Source organism: Podarcis filfolensis (genome assembly GCF_964270895.1).
Source record: "Podarcis filfolensis genome assembly, chromosome: 3".
In the NCBI taxonomy this organism is placed as follows: domain Eukaryota; kingdom Metazoa; phylum Chordata; class Lepidosauria; order Squamata; family Lacertidae; genus Podarcis; species Podarcis filfolensis.
In genome coordinates this window covers 109,980,684-110,007,690 of record NC_139606.1, presented here as the reverse complement: position 1 = coordinate 110,007,690, position 27,007 = coordinate 109,980,684, and the positions used below count along the sequence as shown (strand labels likewise).

Here is a 27,007-nt window from a genome sequence, read left to right as displayed (position 1 = left end):
TTCCCCAATAATATGATTTTTTCTGCTAATTGACTAGGTTAGTCCCAGATAATAAACAACTGGGTAAAGAAGGTAGTAAGAGAGTGCCAGGTGAATGTATGGCACTAAAATGAAAATCAGTAGCTGCTTCATGTTGTCTGAACTAATTGGCTAGTCTTCTTTAGACCTCAGGTGCAAGAAGAACTGAGTATATATACTATGTTAGATTAAAAAAAAGCCTGGCTTTGTTCAGGGAACTTAGGTTATGGTTTACTTTTGCTCAGTGGAAGTTACTTTTGATTCAAGGCAAACACTTCGCCTTGCTTGAGGATGCTGAGAAACGAGGTGTGAAAGAATGAGTCACATAATTGGTACTATGGTTTAACTGTCTGCCATAACAATGTACGAGTAACATATTCTAGAGCGGTAACCGTTTTAGTTTGTTGCAGCAAAAACAAATGAGTCTTGTAGAACCTTGAAGAATGCAGCAGTAGTTGCTATAGGACTGTCCACACTGTCCCCTTTCATGCTCGCTCCATCAAAGAACTGCTACTGAGTTTTCAGTAATGATCATTCAGAATAAGTGATGAATCAACATATAAACAATGGTAGTTCTGGAAATAGCTCCAGCAGTTAACCAGGGGCTAAGAGCTAGGGTGCATGAACCTTGGCCATGAACAGCCACCCAAAGGAAAGTGCCTTCAAAATAAATGTGTTTGATCCTTACAGTTACGTAGCTACTCAGTCTTACCTAGTTGAGGCAACAGGCACGTGACAGATTCTTTGTGGCCAATCCAGTCTTGGATCCACTTCCCCACTGGTGGGTGGCAAAGTCCAAAAGGTTATTATTTCTAAGAGAGAGTGAAAGAGAGAGGCGTACAGGTAGAGAGAAAGCAGATAGGACTAAAACTTGCCTGACCAGGAACCATGCCCTCCACTTCAAATGTGCACAGATGGGCTGTGATTGCTAAGTGTGAATGTCAAACACACTCTAAAAGTTATCCAAGTCACTATGTATGCTACAACAGCAGCAAGAATACTCATCACAAAGTATTGGAAGACGCAAGATCTACCCACTCTGGAAGAATGGCAGACGAAGTTGATTGACTTTATGGGATTGGCAGAAATGACTGGCAGAATCCGTGACCAGGGAGAAGAGTCGGCAGAAGAAGAATGGAGGAAATTCAAGGACTACTTACAAAAACACTGCAATATTAATGAATGTTGAGTGATGTTGGATTGAAATTAGGTGGTTTCTAGCTGTAATGGTACAAAAGAATATAAAAAATGGTTCTTTTTTCTTTGTATATAAGTAAAAGTTTAAGCTACAATAATTTAAGAAGATGGATAGAAAATAAGGGGTTTTTTAACTGTAATGCTATGAGATAAGGATTTGCTGGATAAACAATTTGAACTGGAATACAAGAAGGGGAGGCATGAGGAGGTCAGGGAAATATGTTATTGAAAAATAAGTTATGAACTTTATGTGTTTTTATTATTTTTTCTTTTTAATTTTTTCTTTGTTTGTATAAAATGGAAAATTCTAATAAATATCTTATATATATATAAAAAAAGTTATCCAAGTCACTTTTGTCTCAATTATTACTTCACAAGCTCCCAGGATGAGCCCTGATCCAGAGTATAGATTTGGGAGTGCTGATTCCTGGCTTAAATTATGCCTTGCCAACTCTCCATATCCCTTTGAGCGTGGGTAGGCAAACTAAGGCCTGGGGGCCGGATCCGGCCCAATCGCCTTCTAAATCCGGCCCGAGGACGGTCTGGGAATCAGCGTGTTTTTACATGAGTAGAATGTGTCCTTTGATTTAAAATGCATCTCTGAGTTATTTGTGGGGCAAAGGAATTCACTTTTTTTTCTTTCCCCAAAATATAGTCCACCCCTCCCACAAGGTCTGAGGGACAGTGGACCGGCCCCCTGCTGAAAAAGTTTGCTGACCCCTGCCTTTGAGGGTTCCACATCACCCTTTGTTACATCGAATATCCCAGACTCCCTTCCCCGATTATTTTGGGACACATTTCAAAATCTGAGGTGTGCGTATGCATAGCTTTAAAACCTAAAAACGGCTAAAATGCATTTAAAATCTTCTTGACTGCCTGGCTGGTGTGGCTGGTGTGGTTATAGAGTGCTGGACTAGGATCAGGGTTCAAATCCCCCCTCAGCTGCCAAGCTCATTTGCGTGACTTTGGGTCAGCCTCTTGCTCACTCACAGCCTAACCCAGCTCTCAAGGATTGTTGTCAAGGGCAAAATAGGTAGAAGCAGCATGTAGACCACCTTCAGCTCCTCAGAGGAAAGGTGGAATATAAATATAACAAACAAATAAACGAACTATGACCCCACCTCCCGGATTGCTGGCATCCCAGGGAAGCCATTTCTTCCACCACCACCCCAGGGACATTGTGGTCATGGTGGGTGCATCCTCCAGGGAGACTCACTTTGTTACATATTGGTGCAGTGATGTGAGCTAGAAGCAAAGCAGCCTTGCCTGATTTTTGCTGGAATCCAAGGCCATGGCTGCGGGAGTAGCAAGACTGTCTTGGGGTGTTCAGGCTGCAAACCCCTCCATCGTAGCCTCAGGTTGTATATATGTGTAAATAAACCGTATATCTTAAAGACACCGCTCCCCAGTCTCCACTGTGCCGCCTTCCTAAAAGGAAACATGAACCCTGGGTAAGTGCCCAGAACCCCTGGCATCTTGCACTGCGTGGAGATTGGGCTGGCGTGGGTCAACCTATTTAGGCAAAAACATTCCTCTTCTCCCAGGCCTTTAGCTAATTAAATCACCTACGGCCTTTAAAACTCTGTCTCTCTGTGTGAGCATGTAGGGGTTATTGTTTTCGTTGGCTATTTTGGTGTGGATTTTTGTGTTTTTATATTGTAAACCGCCCCGTGATCCTCAGATGAAGGTGAGATGGAAAATTAGTATATCATCATCATCATCATCATTAGTGTGTGTTTAGGGTTATTGTTTTTGTTTGCTATTCTGGTGTGTATTTTGGTGTTTTTATGCTGTAAACCGCCCTGTGATCCCTGGATGAAGGCTGGGATAGAAATTTAGTATGTAATAAATAATAATAATAATAATAATAATAAGTGTATATGTGGCAGGGATGTTGCTTTTGTTTGCTACTATGGCATGTAATTTTTTTTTAATGCCCTAAAATCCCATGAGCCTCGGATGAAGGTGGGATAAAAATTTAGTAATAACAATTAACAACAATGATGATGATGTGCGTGTGAACGGTTGTTTTCTTTTGCTACTATGATGTGTACTTTTTATGCTTTTATGCTGTAAACTGCCCTGCGATCCATGGATGAAGGGCGGGATAGAAATTTAGTATGTAATAAATAAAAAGCGGAGTGTGTGTATGTAGAAATTTTTAAAAATGAAAAGAGATTTTCCCACAGAGGCAGCTGTGGGGCAGACTGTGAGGTTTAAAACAACAACAAGACAGTAATAATAATAATATTTGTTGTGTTTAAAATATTATTATTATAAAATAATAATAACAACAGCAACAACACAGTAATAATAATAGTTGTTGTTAGGTTTAAAATGTTGTTATTAAAAAGGCCCATTATTACTATTATTATTATTATCATCATCATCAAAAAGGATTATTATTATTATTATTATCATTAACAATGATGATTAAAAGGACAATTATTATTATTATTAAAATAAAAAAATCCCCTCTTTTGCCTGCTCCGCTTCCCGCCCCCTCAGCGAAGGCCCCTCACACTCAACCTCCCCTCTGTGGTTCCCCCTCAGGCGTCGCATCCAATCAGCGGCCGCCCTCCTCCCCCTCCCCCTCCCGCGCGCTCCTTTTCCCCGAGCACCCCCCTCCCTCCCGTCAGCGCCGCCTTCCCTCCCCCTCCTCCCCCTCCCCACAGCGGAAGTGACCTCGGCGCCTCCCTCCCTCCCTCCCCCTCCCTCCCTCCCCGCCTGCCATCAGTGCCTGGCGGCGGAGGCCGGCGCTGGTTGCCTCGTTCGCTCCGCCGCTTCGTCACCAGGCGCCGCTGTGTGACAGACGCCCCAGGGAGCCGAGCGAGTTCGGTGGCCGGAGGAGCGGAGGAGAGGCCTTCTCGGGGGGGGGGGGCCAGCGCCGGCGGCTGAGGGGGGAAAGGGGGCGTCGGAGAGGGCGAAGGGAGCGAGGAAGGGGCGAGGCGGCCGGCCGGCCGGAGCCATGGCCGGGGCCGGCGTCGCTGCGGCCGGGCCACCGCCACCTCCTCCTCCGCCTCCCCTTCTTCTTTCTCCTCCGCCGCCGCCGCCTCAGAAGGAGCTGGTTTACAACAAGCTGCTGCCCTATGGCGACAAGCTGGAGGCCGAGGCCGGCCGTCTCCTCTCCCGCATCAAGCTCAACCTCAGCTGGGCCGTGCAGCTCCAGGAGCTCTGGCCCGGAGGCCTCTTCTGGAGCAGGAAGCTCTCCACGTGAGTGGGGCGAAGGGTTGGGGGGTGGGGAGGATTATTGGGGGGGGTCTGTTTCTCTCCCCTCCAGCCCCATCATATTAAGTTTCAGCATTTTCAACAGTCAAAACACACACTCGCCTCTTCATTTTGTCGACTTCCCCTCCCCTCCCCACCCCGGAGTTATTGTTTCTTCCCTTCTGCTGAGCCCCGTCTTCTATCTTATCAAATCAGAACCGCAATATTTATTATTGGGGTTCCTTTTTTGGGGGGGGAGGACCGTCTAGGTCAGGACGCTCTGAAAGGTGGGGAGGGGGGTGTTGCAGTGCAATATCCAGCCCTTTCCTCCAACTCTTTCGCTGGGGGCTTTGCCGGTGTTTGGTGTAAGAAACACCCCCCCTTCGGGGTTTGGGGAAACAAATGCCACCCATTTACACCCACCCATAGGCAGGCTTTATGTTGTGGGGTGTTGGGGGGGGAGAGAGCCCTAGTTAGATAAGTATTTTTATTTATTTACTTGGTTGTTCTCCCCTCCCTTGGCTACACCCATGCACCCCCCCTTTTTTTTACAAAAAGGCAAGCCTCTGTTCTTGTGGGTGGGGTTCCCTCTTCCTCTTCTCTCTCCCTGAGGCGGGGGGGGGGGGGAATGTCAGCCTAGGGGTGGCACTTCATCCTCACCCTACATCAGGCAACCTGGAGTGGGGAGGGAAAAGGGGAGAGCACCCACCACCATTCGTAATCTGGAGATTTAGGAAACGCCGTAAATATGCTTTAATGAACCACAAGAACAGTTGCTATAATTAATAGCTGGAAGGAACCAGGCAGGCGGTTTTGAGCTGGGTTTCTAGGGAGTTAAGCTCCCCCCCCCCCATTGCAATGGGATTTCAGCTTCCCGTGGAAAAGAAATATGTTCTGGATTGTAGACAAAAGAGTCCTGTGGTGCTTGGAAACCTAACAGCCGCCCGGTGTTTCCCTGGTGTTCGTGTTTCGCTTTGTTGGGAGGGCATGGCAGCAGTGTGTCAGTTTTTACTGGGGTAATATGGCTGTCTCTCTCCCCTCCGCCCCAAATGAGGGTAGTAGGGTTTGGTGGGGTATGCATTCTTCCGAGATGTAATTCCTCTGTTTTGTCCCCGTTGTGCTCTGTTAAGTGACAGGACCACAAATATTGTGAGAGGGTGCAAGGTTTTTAACCTGCCTTGTGTCTGAAGTGTCAGGGCAGGTAAGAACACATAAAGCAATTAAGTCATCAAAACACATGCAGAAAAAACAGCCTAAGTGTCCTTAACAAACTTTTTGGGTGCCTCAGGGTAACTGTGAGCGGTGCAGCCTGAAGAATCTGCCAGTGATCGAAAAAATGATGTTTGATTCTTCCTTCTCCCTTCCACTTTGTTGGGCATCCTTTGATTGCTTAGACAATTTGTGGCTTTAAGGCACACCTTATCCGGTCCTCTCCCCCCCCCCCCAATACAGAAGGTAGATATTTTTAAAATGGGAGATGAATAAACACTGCATTAACTCCTTACCTATGCCAGTTTCTGGTAGCAAAGATAACCGTACATCTAAGGCCCCGGGTATTTCAAAAAGCCGTTTCTTTCAAATCTAGCCCCTGAGGCAAATGGGCAGCTGGCCTCTGTTTGGGGCAGTGTCTGGTGGCACCCAGGTTCTGCACTTCCCTGGATGAAGGAGTAGCCTGTGCTACTCCTTTTACATTCAGCAACTTAGTTCTATGCCACGTGTCTACCATTGTCTGCTGCTGTCTGCATGACTCCAGCTTCCCCAAGGCTTTGTCTGGCACTATTTTTGTAAGTGTTATGATCAGCAGGGGGCTTGGTTGGGCTTTGGGTGTTTGTAAGATTGCAGCTTTGCTTTTGAAGGGCATCTTCTGACTGGGGCATGTGCCTCTAGGGACCTTTTTTTAGGAATGAGCAGCCACCCCTTCTGTTTGTGCAACCTCCTGTGTGGGCTTGTGTTTGGGAAGTGTCATCTTTCAAGGCTGCTTGAGTCTTGGACTTCGGGAAGAGGAGGGTTTTGTTAGCTTTAGCGATGGTAGTCGTTCCCTGAGCTTTCTACTTATGCAGCTAATAAATCATACGCAGCTCATTACTCCTAAAAATAGTTTATCACTCTTTGTTGCCAAAACTAGCGCATAGGTTTTGTTCAGTGACTTCATAAGCTACTTGCAACTGTCCTTGCCTTTGTAAACTAGATTACAAAATAGCATTTGCATTTAGTTCCAAAACAAGCACTGCATTTCACTTTCACGGTTCAAAGCCTAGCTAGTAACTTGCAGAGTTTAATCTCTTACTCATCTCACATAACGTTTGTTCATACTGCTGTGTCAGCAAAGGAAAAAGAAAAGTGTGTTTTGAGCTGGACAAGGGCAAAAGCACCAACTTCTAGCTCAAGGACTTCTTTGTCTTCTGGGGCACTGATAAAATGTTTTTGCCTTGTCATTGTGCTGTCCCTACAGAGAAATATTAAAAAGCGAAGCTGTGTTAGTCTGTAGCAGTTTCTTTCCTTGCTGCTGTAGCATCTTGGAGGGGTGACTAGTTTATTGTGACATGAATTCTTTGGAATACATATCTTGCTTTCTCTAGTAGATGAATGTAACAGACTTGACTACAAAAACTGATGCTGCAGCAGACCAGATAATTGTCAAGGTGGTAATATATCTATTAAGCACCCAAACCACAGCTTGGAATACAATCAATAAAGTAAGACTAAAATGATGGACATACCCAAAGGCTTACAATCTAACAAAGGTACCACAACGCTTTCTGCCACTTCAGTTCTAGACCTAATCTCTTTCTAATAGTGACTTAAAATAAAATCGACTGTGAGGATACATTTCATTAACACTTCACACTACTAAAGAGAGAAAACTAAGGCAAAGGTTTAGTTGGGCCCAGGTTATACTAGATGGCCTGTTTTGAATCTGTTTGTGCTATTACGTATTTTTCAAAAATAATGTAAAGAGCAGGTGTTGACAGCAAGCAAAATTTCGGTATTGTGCCTATAGCATGCTCAACAAACCTGCTACACCTGGAACTGGGTGTGGAGAGTGCAGCTGAATGGGACACAATTGTGGGCAGCCTGAAGATGTACCATCCACCTTGGGCCTGCCCATAAAAAGCAAGTCTTGTGTAAGAGACTAGGGTGATGCCTGCTGTTTCCAGGAACTCTTCTCATTGTGAGACTGTTATGGGTACCGTAATCTGAGAGTTTGTTTGAGCCCTGGGTGAGAACCCGGAGGCTGAGAGGGAGGGTGTGTTGGAAGTAAAATGAATTGATATAGATTTATATATATTAGAAAATGTGTATTAATGGAACATTTTAATATGCAACTCAATTTTTGTAATATTTTGTTTACATTGTTGTTCCTTCAGTTTTTTGTGCACCGCTTAGAGATATTTTAAATATATTAAGTGGTATAGAAATTAATCAATAATCAGTCATACAATAAAAAAGTTAATGCCTTTCATTGAGCCTTAAAATCACTTGCTTATGTTTAGACATGTTGAGGTCAGCTGTTCAATGGAAATGGTTTCCAATTTGTGGTATTTTTGTATGTTTCAACAATGTTTATGTTTTATGCTTGTTTTTAGAAGGTTAAAAACAGCTTACAGAGGTCTTTTAGTGTTCTCCCATAAGGGCTATGTCTCAGTCCACACTAACATAGCTTAACAATGCTACAGCATTGTTTGCTCTTAGAACACCTTTTGGCAATGAATAGCCTAATTGTTTTAATATATTTTTTAATAAAACTGTCTTGCTGGGACACCTCAGGTGGTAGAGCATGAGAGTTAATTTCAGAGTCGTGGGTTCAAGCTCTATGTTGGGCAAAAGATTCTTGCATTGGAGGGACTAGATGACCCTTGTGGTCCCTTCCAGCTCTACAGATCTTTGATTTTATAATTAAGCTGAGGCATCCTGGTGTGTGAAGGGAAGAGCAGCCAACTGTATCCAGGGGAATGAAGCTTGTTCATATGCCATCTTATTAAGATGAGATGTGATTGTTCAAATACAGCAATTAAGAATCAACCCTGCTACTGCATTCATAGTGTCCTCCTGAGTTTTAGTTAGAAAATTTACACCCCATTTTTCTCATATAGACTTAAGGTGACCTATAATAAATACTGTATTGTAAATGAGGACTTTGTGATATAAATTCACACTTCGAAATTCTTATTTTGGTACTCTATTTAGTATTTATTCTTTATTTGCCTTTGCTGGCAGCTTAATTTGCTTTGGTCCAAGTGCCACCAGACACTGATGAGTCTAGTCTTCCCAGTTTCATGTGCAGGTCACGTGATGTGTTAGGGACCAGGAATACCATTAGACATTTCATCACTCTTACAGATGATGCAGCAAAACAGCATCAGAGGAATGAAAGATACCGTGCTTCCAATGTTCCCCATATGCCTGGAGACAGCAGTCCATAGGGCATTGCTGTTGTTGATGATGTTCCAGCGGCTGGTTGAAAATCTGGTCAGAGACAGGATAGTTGTTGAAGCCTCTGAAAGGCATGGCTGTGGCTCCTTGCTTCTCCAGGCTCAGCTGGATTTGGCTCTTAGCTCGGTTCAGCTTGGCTGGCGAAAAGGGTCAGTGCGGGAACAGCAGTCCTCCAAGCCCTCGTACTTGACATACTGGTGTTCCAGATCTGTTTCTTAGTCACACCAGAGTGTAATGGAACTTGGGGAACTGGCAATGTACATTAGTAAAAAGAAACTTTTGGGGGACGGGGGCGGGTTGTTTGGCAGAATATCAATCTGCCTTTTGCATCATTGGAAGTGACTTTGTTTACTAGGAAAGATTCTTAGATAGGATTACTTCAGTAGATATAACATGACTCACATGATTGCCTTACAAGACATCTTGAACTTGAGTAGACATAGTGTGACACTGTTTTTCCTTTAACCATCTGCTGCTACCTCAGTGTTGTTTACAGTGAGGCCTGTTTTCATTCTAGTAGGAGTTATGTGGTAATGCTGTCAAAACATGTTGCCTAACAAAATAATCAGGGTTCTGAAAAGCCATGTGATTTTGGAAGACATCAGAACCTGCTAGTTTTAACCCTTTGCAGTGTATTATGATAGTATATGACTTGTCATTCTGTTTTTATGGATGATGTTAGTATGAAGTAATGGAATGATCAAGCAGTATGGCTTGGTATGTTATGTTTGGGAAATTAGACTTGTACCCATCTCAGTATCCTGCATCCAGTAGTGCAGGCTTCATCAAACTCGGCCTTCCAGATGTTTTGAGACTACAATTCCCATCATTCCTGACCACTGGTCCTGCTAGTTAGGGATCATGGGAGTTGTAGGCCAAAAAAACATATGGAGGTCCGAGTTTGAGGAAGCCTGCAGTAGTGGCTGGATCCAGATGTTTTAAGAGCTCTGTTTTTCACAGTCCATTGCAAGATGCTTGTAATTTAACGTTTACAAACTCTGTCACGATGATCGGAGTCCTGGCAGGTATACTACCTAACAGTTGTTTAAAATCTGAAACAGTTGTTTAAAATCTGTGACTTCATAAAATTGTAATACAGCATAGTTTTCATAGATCAGACTCTTTCTTCAGATTTATTTATTAGATTTAGTTTTTATAATGTCTAGTTTAAATAATTTACAATGTTTCTGTTTATTTATTTCATAAGGTGTATACAACACTTGATTGTAAAAAAACCTCAAAGTGGTTTACCAAAAGATAAAACAAGAAAATCAACAAAAATTAGCAACCCTGCTTATAAATAGCTAGTAATATATAGCTAGCATTACATGTCAATGCATTGCTTCAGTGGTATACCATGCTATTTGACTGACTCTGTGCCATACACAGATGCAATCTGAGTTGGCAATTCTACAGGAAGAACATGGGAGAGCAAGCTTCTTTCTGTCCATGGCCAAATTTCCTTGTGGGCAATCTGTCAGAAGTTGCTTACATCAGTGGGTGGGGCCAAAGGCAGCAGCGGATGGGGTCACCCTTCTCTCTCCCTCTTCTTTCCTATCCAGGAAGCTGACAGAGGAAGTAGCAGATCACTCTTGAAAAAAAGTGTGAAGTAATTGCTTGTAGATGGCTTTTGAAATTAATTAGCCACTGCATGACAGCCAACCCAGAACTCCTGGTCCAGAGGGTGAATAAGTTAAGAACAATAATTTGAGAGGGCGTGCTTCAAAATTAAAAGGGCAAATCATGGCTAGGAAATTGAAAGTGACACGCACTATGCTTCATGAATGTTGAACTTGCATTTGGAAACTCTTCAAACTTGCTCTTCCAGTTCACCATTTGGTGTGTCATGATAAAGAGCAGGAAATAACTCTGCCTTGAGGGAACAGCAATTTGATGGCATACCTGAACACTGACACTTCTGTTCCACACCCTAGTGCAAGGGCACATGGCTTAATCAGCACTGAAGTGCTCAGGGGAAATAGTAGCTAGAGGGCTGCTGCTAATCTGCACCTTCTGTTTAATAGAGGATACTGAGCAACAGTACGCTGAGCCAAAATGTTATTATGAAAGTATTGCCTGTAATATAAAACAAAGTTGAGTGAGCACTTGAAGAATTAGAGATAATGGGCGGTATCCAACTAACATCCCATCAGTGCAAGGATTTACACATGTGCAATAGAACTTCCACACCTGCTTCCAGGTGTGTGCCCCGCACGCTCTCCAAATCTGCTTTAGGGTTTAGGAAACTTAGAAAAAGTGGGGGGGGGGGGAGTTCCATTTCACAAGTGGAAATTTTTGTACTGGTGAGATGTGTTAGTAGGATCCCACCCAAGGAAGGCTGGAAAAAAGGCATATGAAACAGCAAACGCCACCCTGCTCCTTCAGGGGTTTTAGAAATTGGGCTTCTAACCCTTCACATTTTGGGGTCGTAGATGATTGCAAAGGATTACAAACATATGTAAGCCTTTGAACATATGCTGCTCCAATAGCACTTACATTTCAACCTTTTCCTTCTATTAAGTGCTGAATTCCCAACACCCTTTCATGAGTACAGAATAAGAATGTTGGACAAAGAGGACTCTCAGTCGAAACCTTATGAAAATATATTCAGCACTGGTGATGCTGCTACCAAGCTATGTGCATCTCTCCAATCTCCCCAAATTTAAAATAGCTGATGTTTAAAATTATGGCTGAAGAATGCTGGCTGTCCACGAAAACAGCAGAGTCAGCCACTGTTGTCTCACAAATCACGATTGTAATTTGCAAGCCTAAGAGGTTTAGAGCACTGGCAGCTTCACAGTTTTGCTGAAAATAAAAAGAAAGGTTAGAGAATGAAAAGCCATCAATGATGGCTTTAAAATAATGGTTCTCATACCTAAGATAAATTACCATATTTACAATATCCTTAAATAAGTTTCTTAATTATGATATCATATTGGGAGTATTATTTTCTGAGCTCTGGGAATTTCCCTGGTACTGTGTGAAGAAAATGAAAAATAAAGCAAAGTTACAATTTACAAAGCTTGAATAGTTACAATTGAATGGATTAAGCAATCAAAGCAAGTAGCTAAATATTTTAACATGAAAAGTACAAATGGAACCACCCACCTGTTACTATGATGTCATAGTGATGGCAGGTGATTGACAGCTCTCAAAATTGGTCGCCATAACTACTGATCATTGAGCAACCTCCTTTGAAGATGCCCTTTCAGCACCAACCTGTCAAAGATGCTCCCTTTAAATCAATGATCCATCAGTTAGGGGGAGTCCCTTTGCAGTTGTTGCAGAGGGAAAAATGTTCCTAAAACTGGAGTATTCTTCCTTCTGAAGAGAAGGCGGCTATGAATGGCTTCCTTTAGAATTGCTTATTATTGTGTGCTTTGGAAGTACCCTGCAATGGCGTTTGTAAGCCCTGGGGTCATGAACTCATTGCAGGGTTTGCAAAGTGCCTCGTGCAGAATCTCTGCAAAGCCCCTTTTGTCCAAGCTACCCATCATCTGATACTTTACATGATGGCAGGTGAAGGGCAGGTGGGTATGGCTTTATCCATATCCAGTGTGGTGTAGTGGTTAGGAGCGGTAGACTTGTAATCTGGTGAACCGGGTTTGTGTCTCCACTCCTCCACATGCAGCTGCTGGGTGACCTTGAGCTAGTCACACTTCTCTGAAGTCTCTCAGCCCCACTCACCTCACAGGGAAGGGTTAGGGAAAAGGAGATTGTTAGCCGCTTTGAGACTCCTTTGGGTAGTGATAAAGCGGGATGCAGATGTAAAGGAGAAGTAGAGCTGTGTGCCATCAGCATATTGCTTACAGCATACGCCAGAACTCTGAGTGAGCACACTCAGTGGTTTCCTGTAGAGGTTAAACAATATAGGAGATAAAATCAAACCCTGAGGAACCCCACATTGAAGGCTCCACAGGGCCAAAGTGCACCCCCCATGCATTACCCTCTGGAAATGACCACCCAGCCACCGCTAGGCAGTGCCACCCATCCCTAACTCAGACAGTTGATCCAGCAGGATACCATAGTTGACGGTACCAGAAGTTGCTGAGCCTTTTCAGTGGTGGCACACAGCATTTGGAATCCCTATCTCAGGGAGGCTCACTTATTATTAAATTCAATGTCTCTGCACCTTTTTACTTGCCCAAGCCTTTCAGTATGTTTTGAAAACATTGGCTTTCGTTGTGTTTTTCTGCTGTGCTATGTGTACATGTTGTTTTGATAGTTAGATTTTTATCTTCCAAGAGAGCTTGCTTGTTGAAGGGTGACATATTTAAATAAATAAATGTTTTCCACATTATGTATTTCTTCTTCTTCTTAAAGGTATCTCCGGCTCTATGGGAGAAAGTTTAGCAAAGAAGACCATGTCCTTTTTATCAAGCTCTTGTATGAGCTAGTAACTATTCCAAAGTTGGAGATCAGCATGATGCAAGGTTTTGCACGTCTTTTGATAAACCTGCTGAAGTAAGTTACCATTTTCATTACTCCTGTGTAACGGAAGTGTCTTATGTCCTGTGGAAGAGTAATTTGGAAAAAAAATAGCTGGCTTTGAGGCTGGAGACAAGCCTTTCTAGTTAAACGGCCCCAAAATTTGGATTGGCTTTTGTTGGGGGCTTGTGTCTTTCACCATGCTGGATTTTGAAGGTACTCAGAAGTGTCAGAAATCCAGCATGAAAGCAGGAGTAGGTGTTCCCTGCCCTTTCCCCATGTCTGGCAGAAGGAGAGGGGTTGAATCATGAAATCGCTCAGTCTTGCTGCTTCAAAGTGCATTTGAGGCCCAACACAAGGTCCAACGCCATTTCTTACTTTTTTACTCAGCACTTTAAAAGAGGGGCTCACTTCTGGCAGGCATATTTGTGACCTCCTCCAAAACAAACTGGCTTGGTTAATGTAACACTGAATTAACATTGGCAATAATCTCAGCTAAGGTTAAGAGTGGCCTGTACATGTGCCTTCCCTTCTGACATGTAAATTCCCTTCTCTGCCACTTGTAAACTATGATTAAGCATTCTATCAGCACAAACAAACAATAGTTTCCCTTCAAACAGAATTTGTTAACTTCGTTCCAAATTCCTATTAAGAGAGAAACTTGGTTAGTGCTATGTAATGTGTAGTTGCATCTATATCTTAAACGATTGCTTCAACTTTGTCTAGAGAATGTCATGAGATAATTTTCTTGGCGTGTTACGGGTTACTAGGAAGCTGTGTGAAAGGGGTGATGACTAAAGCAAAGTTGCAGCCAGACTTTCTGTTGTGTTATTTTGGGGTATGAAAGATGCATCCAGTTGTAATTAATCATTAATCTTAAACTGCTTTTTTAACTTAGGAAAAAAGAACTTCTTTCAAGGGATGACTTAGAATTGCCATGGAGGCCACTGTACGAAATGCTGGAACGGATATTGTACTCTAAGACAGAACATCTTGGATTAAATTGGTTTCCAAAGTAAGATTTTTATTTTAGTTTTTAAAAATGTGAGATAGAACAGGTTTACCTTTTTTATTTTAAACATATTTATAAGATACTAACGGGATGATGCTTTGTTGATCCTCAAGGATAACAGACAAAAAGTCAGAATTTGATTGTAGGAATAACTTGTGTAGGGACAGCTTGCAGAAACTCAATGTGTAAAGCCTAAAAACTTAAAATAGCCCAACCAGCAAATATTAATTTCAACTTGCTGGTTTTTCTCGGCTCTAATTGTGCAGTTTATCAAATATATTTTCTTCAGTCATCTGAACTGAAGATAACAAGATTTAGACTCTGCTTTTTGTTTTACTGTGAGTGCTCACAATGTCTTCTATTACTCATGTGCCTTTTCTGGTTTACAAACAAGTGACATGATTACATTTCATGAGATGAATAATCTGATTAGTCTAAGGTTTTAGAAAATACAGTTTGATATCTGTAAGCTGTGAGTGAAAACTGGCCATTTACAAACAGAAAGCAGCACAGTGTCACCCACTTCTGAAAGGTGGCACTGCTTTACAGACAAGCCATAGCTTAGTTATGCTTTGCATGTGTAGTGGCCAAGTTTCAATCCATTGCATCTCTAGTTAAAAGCATCAAGGATGGCAAGATTCTCAAAGCCCTCGACCTCAGTCTCTGGAGAGTTGCTGCTAGGTGGTTGATTGATCTGAATTAACGTAGAAAGCATCTTATATCTGTTCACATTAAGAGAATTCTCAGCTTTAGGTAATAATAATAATAATAATAATAATAATAATAATAATAATAATAAAATAAATAATTTTGTTTATATTCCGCCCTCCCCAGCCGAAGCTGGGCTCAGGGTGGCTAACAACAATAAAATAATACAACATTCTAAAACCATTTCATTATAAAATTAATTCAAATCAAATTGATGGCAACCATTGGGCTTGAGTTCTGTGAAGATTGCCAGAGGAGGGAGTCAGGCTGTGCCCTGGCCAAAGGCTTGGTGGAACAGCTCCGTCTTGCAGGCCCTGCGGAAAGATGTCAAGTCCCACAGGGCCCTAGTTTCTTGTGGCAGAGCATTCCACCAGATCGGAGCCACAGCCAAAAAAGCCCTGGCTCTGGTTGAGGCCAGCCTAACCTCTCTGTGGCCTGGGACCTCCAAGATGTTTTTGTTTGAAGATCGTAAGTTCCTCCGTGGGACATTCCAGGAGAGGCGGTCCCGTAGGTAGGCTATAAAGATGGAACAATAACCAAGTGGTTAAGAGTATGATGTTCACTCAAAGAAGCCCCCCAGTTTGACAACTAGAATCTCTAGTTATCATAAGGTCAGTGTTTCAAGTGACTTAACATTCCCAACTTGCTTCTTGAGGTCTTTTAAACCAGGGGTACCTAAACTGTGACCCTCCAGATTTTGATGGGCTATATATCCCATAATCCTTGACTTTTGGCCATGCTGCCTGTAGCTGATGGGAGTTGGAATTAATGACACCTGGAAGGCCACAGGTCATCCAACTCTATTTTAAATAGAGATACCAGTGGTTGAATCTTGAACTTCTTACTGTGAAGCATGAACTATAACTTTTGAGCTACGTCACCTCCCCCAAATTTAATCTCACACCTCAGTCTGGAAAGCTAGTTGAGGTACTCTTGTGATCTTTGGTGTGCCCAGTTTGACTTCTAATCTTTGAGGAACAGATCCCCATGTACGTACTGTTAATTTCTGTTAATTTCTTTCTAGTGTGCACGCGCATAGGCACTACTAGAGGAAGGTGCTTTTTTATCAAGCATGAGTTTGACTCATAGTTCTGTGAGCTGTGGCCAAGCTATATTGCATCTGATGTAAAAGCACAGGGCAGGGCATTTTCAAAACGTTTTAGGTAAAAGAAGTGTGTAAATTGGAAAAGAGACCTGAGGGGAAGAAGTAAGCCCCATTGCAAAAATTTAAGATTGACTAGACTAGAATTTAAAATTGTGCAGTGCGACTTTTTCTCTCATGGTGTTTTGGCAACATTGTTTAAAATATCTTATTTCATTGTTGCCCCTTCTGGTAAATTGAGAAGGATAAATAGAAAATGAAAGAAATAGGACTGGAATCATTTGGTTTGTGTGTGCCTGTGTTCTGAGTCATTTTGTTTACAATTCTACAATTTCCTTTTTCATTGTTTGTTTTTAAACCTTTCTTCTTTATGTTCAGTTCATGTCGACCAGGCTTGTCTTCACCTAAAACATTTGTGCTTAATGTTTTACATAGGTGGTAAGGACAATTTTTTTTTTTTTGTTTATTTAGTTCTGGCCGAAGCATTATCTTCTTGCATGGCCTGTTCAGTTGTAACACTTGTCCACATACATGTAACTTTTTTAAAACTGAAAAAAAAACACCCCAATGTTAACATTACACCACAGTTTATGGGAATCTCGCACTGTATTTAAGCCTACTTGTGAGAAAATACATTCTGTGTGAAGTGGCTGAAAATATGGCTATCTGCTAATTTCTGTTGACTAGTAAATTTAAAAGTTATGGTGAATGTAGTGCTTTAATTATTAGGCATAATTTGCACAAAGCTTAGAAATGCATGAATTTAACTTTCCACAAAGCTTGGTGGAATGCTAAAAGAGAAAGAATGATGAAGGGAGTTGGTTGAATTTTTAAAATAATTTTTGGGTTAAGACTTGCAGTGCAATTCTGTGCATTGGTTTGATGGGTTTTATTTCCTGGTAAGTATGTTTAGGATTCCAGCCTTAAAATAAAAAAAAACATTTGACATTGTTAGAGAAGGTTCTGTAGTTTGTAAAATCTCTGTTCACGTTAACAACCAAAAAGTGTTCCATCAACCTTTTTCCGGAGCCATTCCTTTTTTTTATTTATCTAAAGCAAGTTTTTTCCCTCTACAGTACTGGGAAACCAGCAGCATCTTTCCCAGAACTCATTAACTAAACATGAAACATTTACACATTTGTTTGACATACATGGGATTAGTAATTTCCAAAGGTGCAGGTTCAGTTCTGGGAAATATATCAAAGTAAGTTATATATTTAAAGCATCCTTGGTAGAAAAGTGTCACGGGAGCAGACTAGGGTTCCATCTCGTCCAATGTCCTGTTTCTCACAGTGGTCAGGCAGGTGCTTCGAGGAAGCCCACAAACAGGGCAAGTCATAATGGCAGGAGCCCTCCCACAGTTTTTGTCCCACCACCAACTGCCTCTGGACATGGAGGTACCATTTCCTCCATGAATTTGCCCCATGTAAAGCCAGTTTCCTCCATGAATTTGCCCCATGTAATAGCCAGTTGGCTATCATCACATCTTTTGGCAGTAATAAGGTATATAAAAAACAATTAAAAGACTTTTGAAATCTTTGGACGTTCCATTTCGCTGAGTGACTCCAGTTTTTCCCTGGGAGCTTAGGGCGGAATACGTGTTCTCCTCCGTTTTATCATTATATCAACCCTGTGTGGTAGGTACTGGCCTGAGGTCACCCAAAACTTCATTGCCGAGTGGGGATTTGGATCTGGTTATCTCTGGTCCTAGTTGAATCTCCCCCCGCCCCCCAGACTATGCATATTTTGAAAACATTTCCATGCCTTCAGAATGCTTTAGTCCAGGATTTTTGCTTATTTATATCGAACCTCTTTTGCAGTTTTCTTCCCCTTTTCTCCCAGTTTGGAAAGATCCTCGGTGCTATTTGTAGAGTACCTGCATTTTCACTGTCACGAATAAGTTGGCTTCTTCTATAAATTTGCTTACGTCACTGCTCACCTCTGACTCCAAATCACTTATCAATGTCAAGTATGACTCAGTACAGACCACCAATGCTTGTTTACCTCTCTTGTGAGATCTGTCGATTTACTCTCTCCCTCTGCTTCCTGTTCATCAACCAGTTATAGTTCTGACCTGTCCTCCTATCTTACGATGATTAAGTTTGTGTGGGAGTCTTTATTAAATATTTTTCAGAAGTCTAGTTATATAATGTTTATTGGATTGCTCCAGTATTCCTGAAGGATTATCCCGACCTATAATTCTCTAGAATTTTCTTGGTTAACAATCTGGTGTGCTTCAGCCTATCTGTCTCATGGCGTGTTATGACTCCACTGTACACCATAATAAATTAGTTCCTCTTTAAGATGCTCCAAAAGTCTTTGTTGGCTGTGCTTCAGCAGACTATTATGACAGCACTTGTAAGTAGAATCTGGTGTTCATAAGCTCTGAGACATCTCCACTAGTATGTTTAATTATGGAAAGGTGAGAGGAGGCAGGATTCCTATTCTTCAATTCCATGGTGATAGACGAGCATGAGCAGCTGTTGAGAGAGGTCTAAGCTCTTCCTGTCCTTCATAGAGCACAGTGTTTATAACCATATGGATACCATGAAATGAGACACAGATGAGTAGGTGATGTGAGATCTTCTGTTGCACCAACTAGTTGTTTAAAATGCTGCTAGCTCTTCCACATTCTTGAGGCTTTGCTAGAAATCCACCATGACTTTCAGAACAAAGAAGAAAAGTACATCTTGATATGGCCATGCTGTTTTATCTTACTTTGCCCTGTTTGAAAGCATACCTTGCTTCAAACACTTTACTGGTCGCATAATGGATGTTGCTGCATCTGTTATGTCCCTCCTTTCATTCTAAAGCTTTTGAATTATGGTGCTGGAGGAGACTCTTGAGAGTCCCATGGACTGCAAGAAGATCAAACCTCTCCATTCTTAAGGAAATCAGCCCTGAGTGCTCACTGGAAGGACAGATCCTGAAGCTGAGGCTTCAATACTTTGGCCACCTCATGAGAAGAGAAGACTCCCTGGAAAAGACCCGGATGTTGGGAAAGATGGCGGGCACAAGGAGAAGGGGACGACAGAGGACGAGATGGTTGGATAGTGTTCTCGAAGCTACCAGCATGAGTTTGACCAAACTGCAGGAGGCAGTGGAAGACAGGAGTGCCTGGCATGCTCTGGTCCATGGGGTCACGAAGAGTCGGACACGACTATATGACAACAACCCTTCCTTCTTTTCTCAATCCTTTGTTCATTCTCAGGGTTTGATCTTGCTCACCCCTCTTACTATGGCAAGAGGGGAGTCAGGGTCTGCCAAACAAGATGTTGACTAGCATGATCAGCCAATATTTATTGACTCAAATGGTTCTGCATTTGGGCCCTTCTTTCAGCCTTCTTGCCACCAGGCTCTTTATTGCTTAGCTTCCTTAACTCCCAAAATTTCTAGTCTTTGCCTATCACTTCTGCGAAGTTTTAATTTCGCCCGAAGTGGCAGCTTTCCCTTTCCTCAGAGAAGCTGAATTAAAAATTGCTTTGTGTGCTTAGCAGCTTGAATAATCTGAGTCAACCACTGTCAGAGGTTTCACCTTCACAAATGCACTAGAGTGTAGCTCTGAATAGCAATGATAATCACATTACTGCTTATTTTCACTCTACTTTTTATGTAACTTTAGTACCTCATAGATGACATTCAGGGCTAACACACTGCACTTCTTAAACTTTCTGTGTTTATAATTATTGGACAGAAACAGCCGATGTCATAGTACACGTGTGCATGTCTTCTGGTTACAAAGTATAGAAAAATGAGTTAATTAAAAGTGAGAAACGTTGGCAGGTAGATTTGTTTTTAAGCATCTCTACCCAGCTTTGCCACAGTTCAGTTTAACTACATCAGTTCAGTTTTTGTATATTTGTACATAAACCTAAAACAAACTAAAACCCCAAAATAAATGCTAAAAAGACGAGCAGCAGCAACTAATAGACAGCAGCTATCAGGAGTCTTACTGGATGGGCAGGCTCATACTGGGAAATACAGCCTTTAAAATGCTCCTGTCTTGGAACAATTTGGGACTATAAAGATCAAAAACAACATTTAAAATTGGGCAGAAATGTGGATAACTATATTCTCAATATTCATGTAATGTGCTCAGTGCAGTATATCCTGTCAATCACATCGTCAACGTACAGTATTGTGAATCAGTTAAAATTATCCAAACACTCTTCAAAGTTAGACCTTTGCTTAACATGTTACTACAATCTAACCTTGACATTTCAAGAGCATGAATCACTGTGGCAAGGTCATCTTTATCCAAGAAAGGGTATAGCTGGCACACCAACCATAGATGAGAAAAGGCACTTTGAGGTATAGAAGGCCATAGATGAAGGTGGAAAGAAAAGGATCTGCCATACTATGACCCTGCTTCTTACGCAGTAGTGCTTACCCCATCGACAAGCTCCTATCATCTTAGTCACCTGTAAGGTTTAGGACAGGGGTCAGCAACCTTTTTCAGCCGTGTGCCAGTCCACCGTCCCTCAGACCATGTCGTGGGCCGGACTATATTTTGGGGGGAAAAAATGAACGAATTCCTATGCCCCACAAATAACCCAGAGATGCATTTTTAATAAAAGTACACATTCTGCTCATGTAAAAACACCAGGCAGGCCCCACAAATAACCCAGAGATGCATTTTAAATAAAAGGGCACATTCTACTCATGTAAAAGCACGCTGATTCCCGGACCATCCGCTGGCCGGATTGAGAAGGTGATTGGGCTGTATCCGGCCCACGGGCCTTAGGTTGCCTACCCCTGGTTTAGGAATACATGAATCTGAGACCTGGACCATTTTGTCTTTTATTTTTTCTAGCGTTGCCACTTTCTGCTTCACTCTGCCTTGGCCCAGCTCCATTCTTGCCAAAACAAAGCAAAAATGAAAATGAAATTTTAAAAATGAAAATGAAATACTCATGACTGATGGGTCAAATTACTAAACCAACTAGAACAGGTTATTTTCATCAGGTGAAAATGAAATGCATGTTTGGTAGCTAGAGTGTAAAGTATTATTGTTAGAGAAATTATTAAATAGGTTCTTCTTTACACAGAAATGTCTCTCTTGGCTCATTTTGTCTGGTAGAGGCATTGATTCAATTTAAAGATTTAACTCCGAGGGCTAGCATGCTCTTATTCAGATTTTATAGTAACTTAATTATTCTTTAAGAGAAGCATTGTATCCAGTAAAGAGGGTATTTGCCGTCCATGAATAGCTGTCATCAGGGTCCAGGGATGACTTATTCAGGAGATAAACACATTTTCTGTATTAGGTTGAGCTGATGCATTTTAGAAATATACCTTAGTAATACGTGATACATTTTAGTCAACTTATTTTATCCCAGAGCTCTTATCGACTATTATGTGACTTCTCATTCTCTCTTTCAAAACCCGATAAAGTTTCTTAGTTCAGAACATGACATAATCAAATAAGTTGTTATATTGGTGGTTCCTCTTATATGTCCCAACAGAAACTCAAGGAGAAGTAAAGAGCAGAGTCAGGAATCGGGCAGATCAGCTTTAATCCTTGTAATTAGGTCTGTAGAGTAAAGGAAGATTAGCTGCTGCATGCACACAAGAAGATGTCTAATTGCATCAGTATCATCGTAATCTTTGCCCAATCAGGCAATTGTCTTGATATACTTCACTTGAAATAGGATCATGTAATTTACCTAACCTTTCTCTCTCTCTCTTTCTTTTTTTAGCTCTGTAGAAAGTGTTTTGAAAACCCTCGTGAAAAACTGTAGACCGTAAGTACTTTTAACAGCTTTCAAAGCCATTATGTATTTCTTAAAGAGAAATATTTTCTCTTTAAAGCCTTAAATGGCAAGATAGTTCTACATGTGGGTAAGGGGCATTCCCGTTAGCCTTTTATGGAAGCGGGGGAAGTCCTGTGTGTTTATGGGGTTTTGCCATCAGCAGTGGGCAACAGAATGCACTTTTAAATTCATGAAGCTACTGGTGGAAAATAGAACACATGCATCCCTGAAAGATTAAATTGTGTAAGCAATTTTTAACCCCCCCCCCACTTACTCAGTAGTGGAGACTATAGTTATTTGTGGTTAATAAATATGTCAGTTATGACATGAACATATTTTTGTTAAGAAGACTCCTTGTGTTAAGAACTACTTCTATCTCATTCATAAACAAAAGTACAGTAGTTGGGTCAGGTTAATCTTAATCTGACATATTGTAACCCTTTCATGTAGCTGTGCTGTTCCTTATATTTTTCATTCCCCAAGATGCATTCACATATAATGTGCTGTTAATTTTTCTTTGATACTATTATGCTTGCATATTTTATAGACGGAAATGCATTCACTGGTCTTTTGCTGACATACTTAAAGTAAATCTTTCCAAATGAATTACCGGTATATCCTCTCAGATCTTGTTTGGGCCACTATCAACTCTACCATTGGGGCAAGCTAAACACTGGTCTCCAAAAAAGAGAGTCCTATTGTTCTATTCTTGTAGTTTGGGAACTAGTGCATAAAGAATGTTATCAGCATTGTATAAACCTGTTGTATAAACCTGTACTGTTAATGACACCAACTATTCTTTTTAAAAAAATAATCTTTATTAATTTAAATTACACACTTATACAAAGAATTTACAAAGAATTTACAATCTCATACTACAAAAAGAAAATTAAAGAAAAAACAATTAAGAAAAAAGAAAAGAAAATACAGAAAAAAGAAAGAAGAAAAAGCAAATTTACGTACATTAAAGAAGATTCCACCTAAACATTAGGAAGAACTTCCTGACAGTAAGAGCTGTTCGACAGTGGAATTTGCTGCCAAGGAGTGTGGTGGAGTCTCCTTCTTTGGAGGTCTTTAAGCAGAGGCTTGACAACCATATGTCAGGAGTGCTCTGATGGTGTTTCCTGCTTGGCAGGGGGTTGGACTCGATGGCCCTTGTGGTCTCTTCCAACTCTATGATTCTATGATTCTATGAATAGCAGCCAGCCAGATACCTTAGGGATGGCCACAGTCAGGCCATGCAAGTGATGGCATTCCCATCTTCTTTTGCCCCCTCCCTCTGTTACTGGTTTTCAGGGCTTATTGCCTCTGTACACTGAGGTCCTGTTTAGCTACCATGATCACCTTTCCTTCATTCTCTCCAATGCTGTTTTAAAAGACGCCTGAGCCTAGTGGCTTCTATTGCTGCACCTTGTGTCAGTGAATTCTATCCATCTAATTAAATATGTTGCTGAAGTACCACTTGTGCATATGAACCAACCCATCACATCCCTCTTTCCCTTTAGGTATTTCCCCGAAAATGCAACAGCCGAGATGCTAGATGAATGGCGGCCGCTAATGTGCCCTTTTGATGTTACTATGCAGAAGGCCATCACTTACTTTGAACTGTTTCTGCCTACCACTCTTCCTCCAGAACTCCACCACAAAGGTTTTAGGTGAGTTGGTCTTAGTTACTTCAAGATGTTCTCACCGAACAATCTATTGCATGGAAGGCTTTTGAATAAATTATATATGTAATGAACTGCACCGTGTACTTCATTGTAGAGTTACATTCTGAATGCCTGTTTGTAACAGGAATGATCTAATCAGTTTACCTGAGAGCTGATCTCCAGAATTAACTCTCTTACAATTGATACTATTTGTGTGTGTGTGTGTGTGTGTGTGTGTTTCAATTAAAGTTCTATTTCTTGAGTGGGAAGCAAATGAGTTGCTGATATTGAGCACTCTTCTTTCTACAGCAAGAATTCTGTAGATACCATTGCTTTTTATTGACTGATGTACCAACTCTAATAACTTGATTTGGGTGCAGAATCATATTGGAGCCCTAAGCCTTAAACAAACCAAGCCTTTTAATGTCTAGACTTTCGGTTCAGGCTCCAGTGCCTGTCTCCAAAGGGAGGTAAGGCTGTGCATTCGCTGGTAGCTCAAAACTGGCAAAATTCCCATTATCCCAAGTGCACTACTTTTTTCATATTGCAAGATGTGCTTAGGAAGGTCAGAGGCAGCATGAGAGAACTCTTGTTTGCCTACCCTACCTGTTCCTTGCTTTGTTCATGGACTCCCACAATCCTGGAGCTGGCATTCCTTTGATTAAAGAGGTTCTGGTCATTGACATGTGTGAATAGATTTGGCATGTTTCAATTTGGCTTTCAGTTCCTGTGCATTTCAGTGCTATAATAATGGTGCCAAGGGTTAAAATTTCTAATGAATGGACTGTGGCTCTTTTGAATCTTTTTTTAGTTTGTCAGCAATGAAATATGAAGCAGGTTTAAGGGAACCATGCATTGATGCAAATATTTGCATGACTAGTTGCGTCCAAAGGTGCTTTAGGCTTGCATTTCTCAAACAGCATATCCCTGTGCCACTAGGCAAGCTTGTTTTGAATGAGGAGAGTTTCAAAAGCAGTTTGTGATGTGACATTGAGGCTTGCAATTCAAGGGGGGGGGGAGAGTAAAAATATTGCCTTAATCATGCCCTAAAAGTTGGCCACACTTACAGAAGCTCATTGTATTTCAGCCATGGCTTCTTGAGTGATCAGTATCTGTTCCCAGTGTACCTAAGCTGCAGACTTTGGCATAAGCATATTTTATTCTGGCTCCTTTTTCAGAATTTGCAGCTTCTTTATCAAGCAACTGTTGCTAACAGATTGGGGGAATATTTGTACATATACGTATGTGTGGGGAGTAATTAGAAGTTGATGGGTGGGAGCATTTCCCCCCCCCCCCCAGTGGATTTCTTAGCAGAATAACATATTTTTTGCTCTATAAGACTCACTTTTTTCCTCCTAAAAAGTAAGGGGAAATGTGTGTGTGTCTTACGGAGCGAATACAGGTTGCGCCGCTATCCCAGAAGCCAGAACAGCAAGAGGAATTGTTGCTTTCACTGCGCAGCGATCCCTCTTGCTGTTCCGGCTTCTGAGATTCAGAATTTTTTTTCTTCTTGTTTTCCTCTACCAAAAACTAGGTGCATCTTGTGCTCTGGTGCATCTTATAGAGCGAAAAATACGGTATGTCTCCAATAAGTTTGAAATCTTGCTTAGAATCTGAGCAAGGGTTTTGCCTCTTTGCAGGAACGATAATCTCTGTTTGTAAATTGTCTCATAGAAATCACATGGTAGGGAGTGGAGAGAACGAAATCAAGCGGCATGTGTTAATATAGACGCAGCTATGGAACACAGTCAAAAGTTGGATAGCGAACTGTACAGCTAGGCGTAATAGACATTCAAAAACTATGCTTCCTCATATTTTCTGCCCTCATCAGTTGAGACAGCACCATATTTATCTCCAGGCTGTTTCAGGCTGTCCTTGAATATTCTCATTAAGTGGCTTCATATCTCAGTTGTTTCTCTTTGGGCTTATCACTTCAAGGTCATATTAAGCCACACTTACTAAAGTGCCTGTCCCCAGAATGCCTCCCCTCTGGACTGTGTCCCATCCCTGAGTTCCTTGCATAGCTTTATAAGTGGTTGCCTTCATCCTGATGGGTGGCAAACACTGATAAGGCACACCCCATCATAGCAAACGTTATATATATTTGGACTTCCTAGATTCAAGGAGGCTGCCTTTTCCATATGGACTCACTCTGTTTTATTGATATTATCTGTGTGTGTGTGTCACATAGTTTACCGTACATTGCTATTTTGTGCGATTTGAGGCTTTTGCTTTGTTTTTAAGTCGTATCCTGAGCTTACGTTGTTGCTTTTTAGCTTCTAATGTTGACAGCACTTCCTTCAAAGTAAGCTCCCTTCCAGCTAGCAGGACTTAGTTCCAAGCACAGGGTTCTAAGGTTTGGGTACAAGAATGATTGTATGGAAGAAAAGTGATTTTGTGCTGCTGGCATCTCACCTCTCTTTGAAGTCCTCAATCAATTTTACAAATCTGAAACTGTTAGTAGCACTTACACACACACACACACACACACACACACACACACACCCCACTTGTAACATAAAAAACCCAACCCCAAAACAAAACACCCTAATGGTTGTAACATTTCCCCACCTGATCACCTGGACGCAATTCTTACTTGTGACCAGACAGTGGCTATTTTGCAAGCCAGTCAGTTGACAATTTCAGTATGCACTATAGATTTATGCTTGTTTGTTTATGAGCTTTGAGTTGCTTTAGGCATGTCACCATCTCTATAAAATGGAACATAAAATAACCTCTTTATGGTTAGTATGAAAACAAGTCATTCCCTTTCCTGAGTCTCTGAATACCAGCTTTCCCCTATCATGTTTTCTCCTGGTAGCCTCGCCGGATGGCTTGAAGGTGTGTTGCCGTTTGAGTTTCCTCCTTCAGATGTGATTGATTGTTGAGTGATTGAACATCACAATGGAGTCTCCAAGCGGCACCTTGCCATTGCTTCAAACGCTCTGTGACCAGTAGTGGCAAATACTCCTTAATAGGCATGTGCCAGTGTCTAATATAGCGATAGGAGTCTGGAGCAGCTATAAAATAATCAAATTTCAATTATCCAACTGTGGGTTTAGAAATGATTTGAGTGGGAAGGGGGACAACAGTGCCAAGGGATAAAGCAGTATTGGGTGTTGGAGGCCACTGATTAAAAAAATGGCATTTTCCGCAGGACATCTTTTGATGACATTCTGTATGAGACTAGGAAAAGTGCCTGAAACTTTCAGTCAGAGTCAGAAACACCCATTTTAATTTCTTCTTCTTCATCCATATGCTCTCTAACTGGCCTTAAGCAAGCTGCTCTTAACAATCTACCATCTGCACTATAACTAATAATGACTGACATTATTGAATGGTGTAATGATTTCTGAGATAATTATGTGCGCCATTTAATATTTATATAGCACTTCATATTTTGAATACCGAGCATTAATTGTTACTATGATTAGGGTGGGAGCAGTGTTTATTATTAAGAATGGGAATGATGAATTTGGCGTAGCAACAAATCTGATTG

General features: G+C 41.5%; 1 protein-coding gene across 4 annotated transcripts in view; it reads left to right on the top strand.

Annotated features, from left to right (window-relative positions):
• The first annotated feature begins 3,942 nt into the window (after positions 1 to 3,942).
• The window catches only part of PSME4 (proteasome activator subunit 4), an 81,513-nt gene continuing 58,448 nt past the window's right edge, over positions 3,943 to 27,007 (top strand). The window contains exons 1-6 of one of the 4 annotated variants that reach the window (XM_083604758.1): positions 3,943 to 4,428; positions 13,180 to 13,320; positions 14,183 to 14,299; positions 16,485 to 16,544; positions 21,806 to 21,850; positions 23,365 to 23,514. In XM_083604758.1, coding sequence (XP_083460884.1) covers positions 4,184 to 4,428; positions 13,180 to 13,320; positions 14,183 to 14,299; positions 16,485 to 16,544; positions 21,806 to 21,850; positions 23,365 to 23,514 — 758 coding nt within the window. In that variant the 5' untranslated portion in view covers positions 3,943 to 4,183. Of the gene's footprint in view, positions 4,429 to 7,638; positions 7,670 to 13,179; positions 13,321 to 14,182; positions 14,300 to 16,484; positions 16,545 to 21,805; positions 21,851 to 23,364; positions 23,515 to 27,007 lie in introns of those variants that run through there. The other 3 variants (XM_083604760.1, XM_083604759.1, XM_083604761.1) reach the window with 3 other exon arrangements.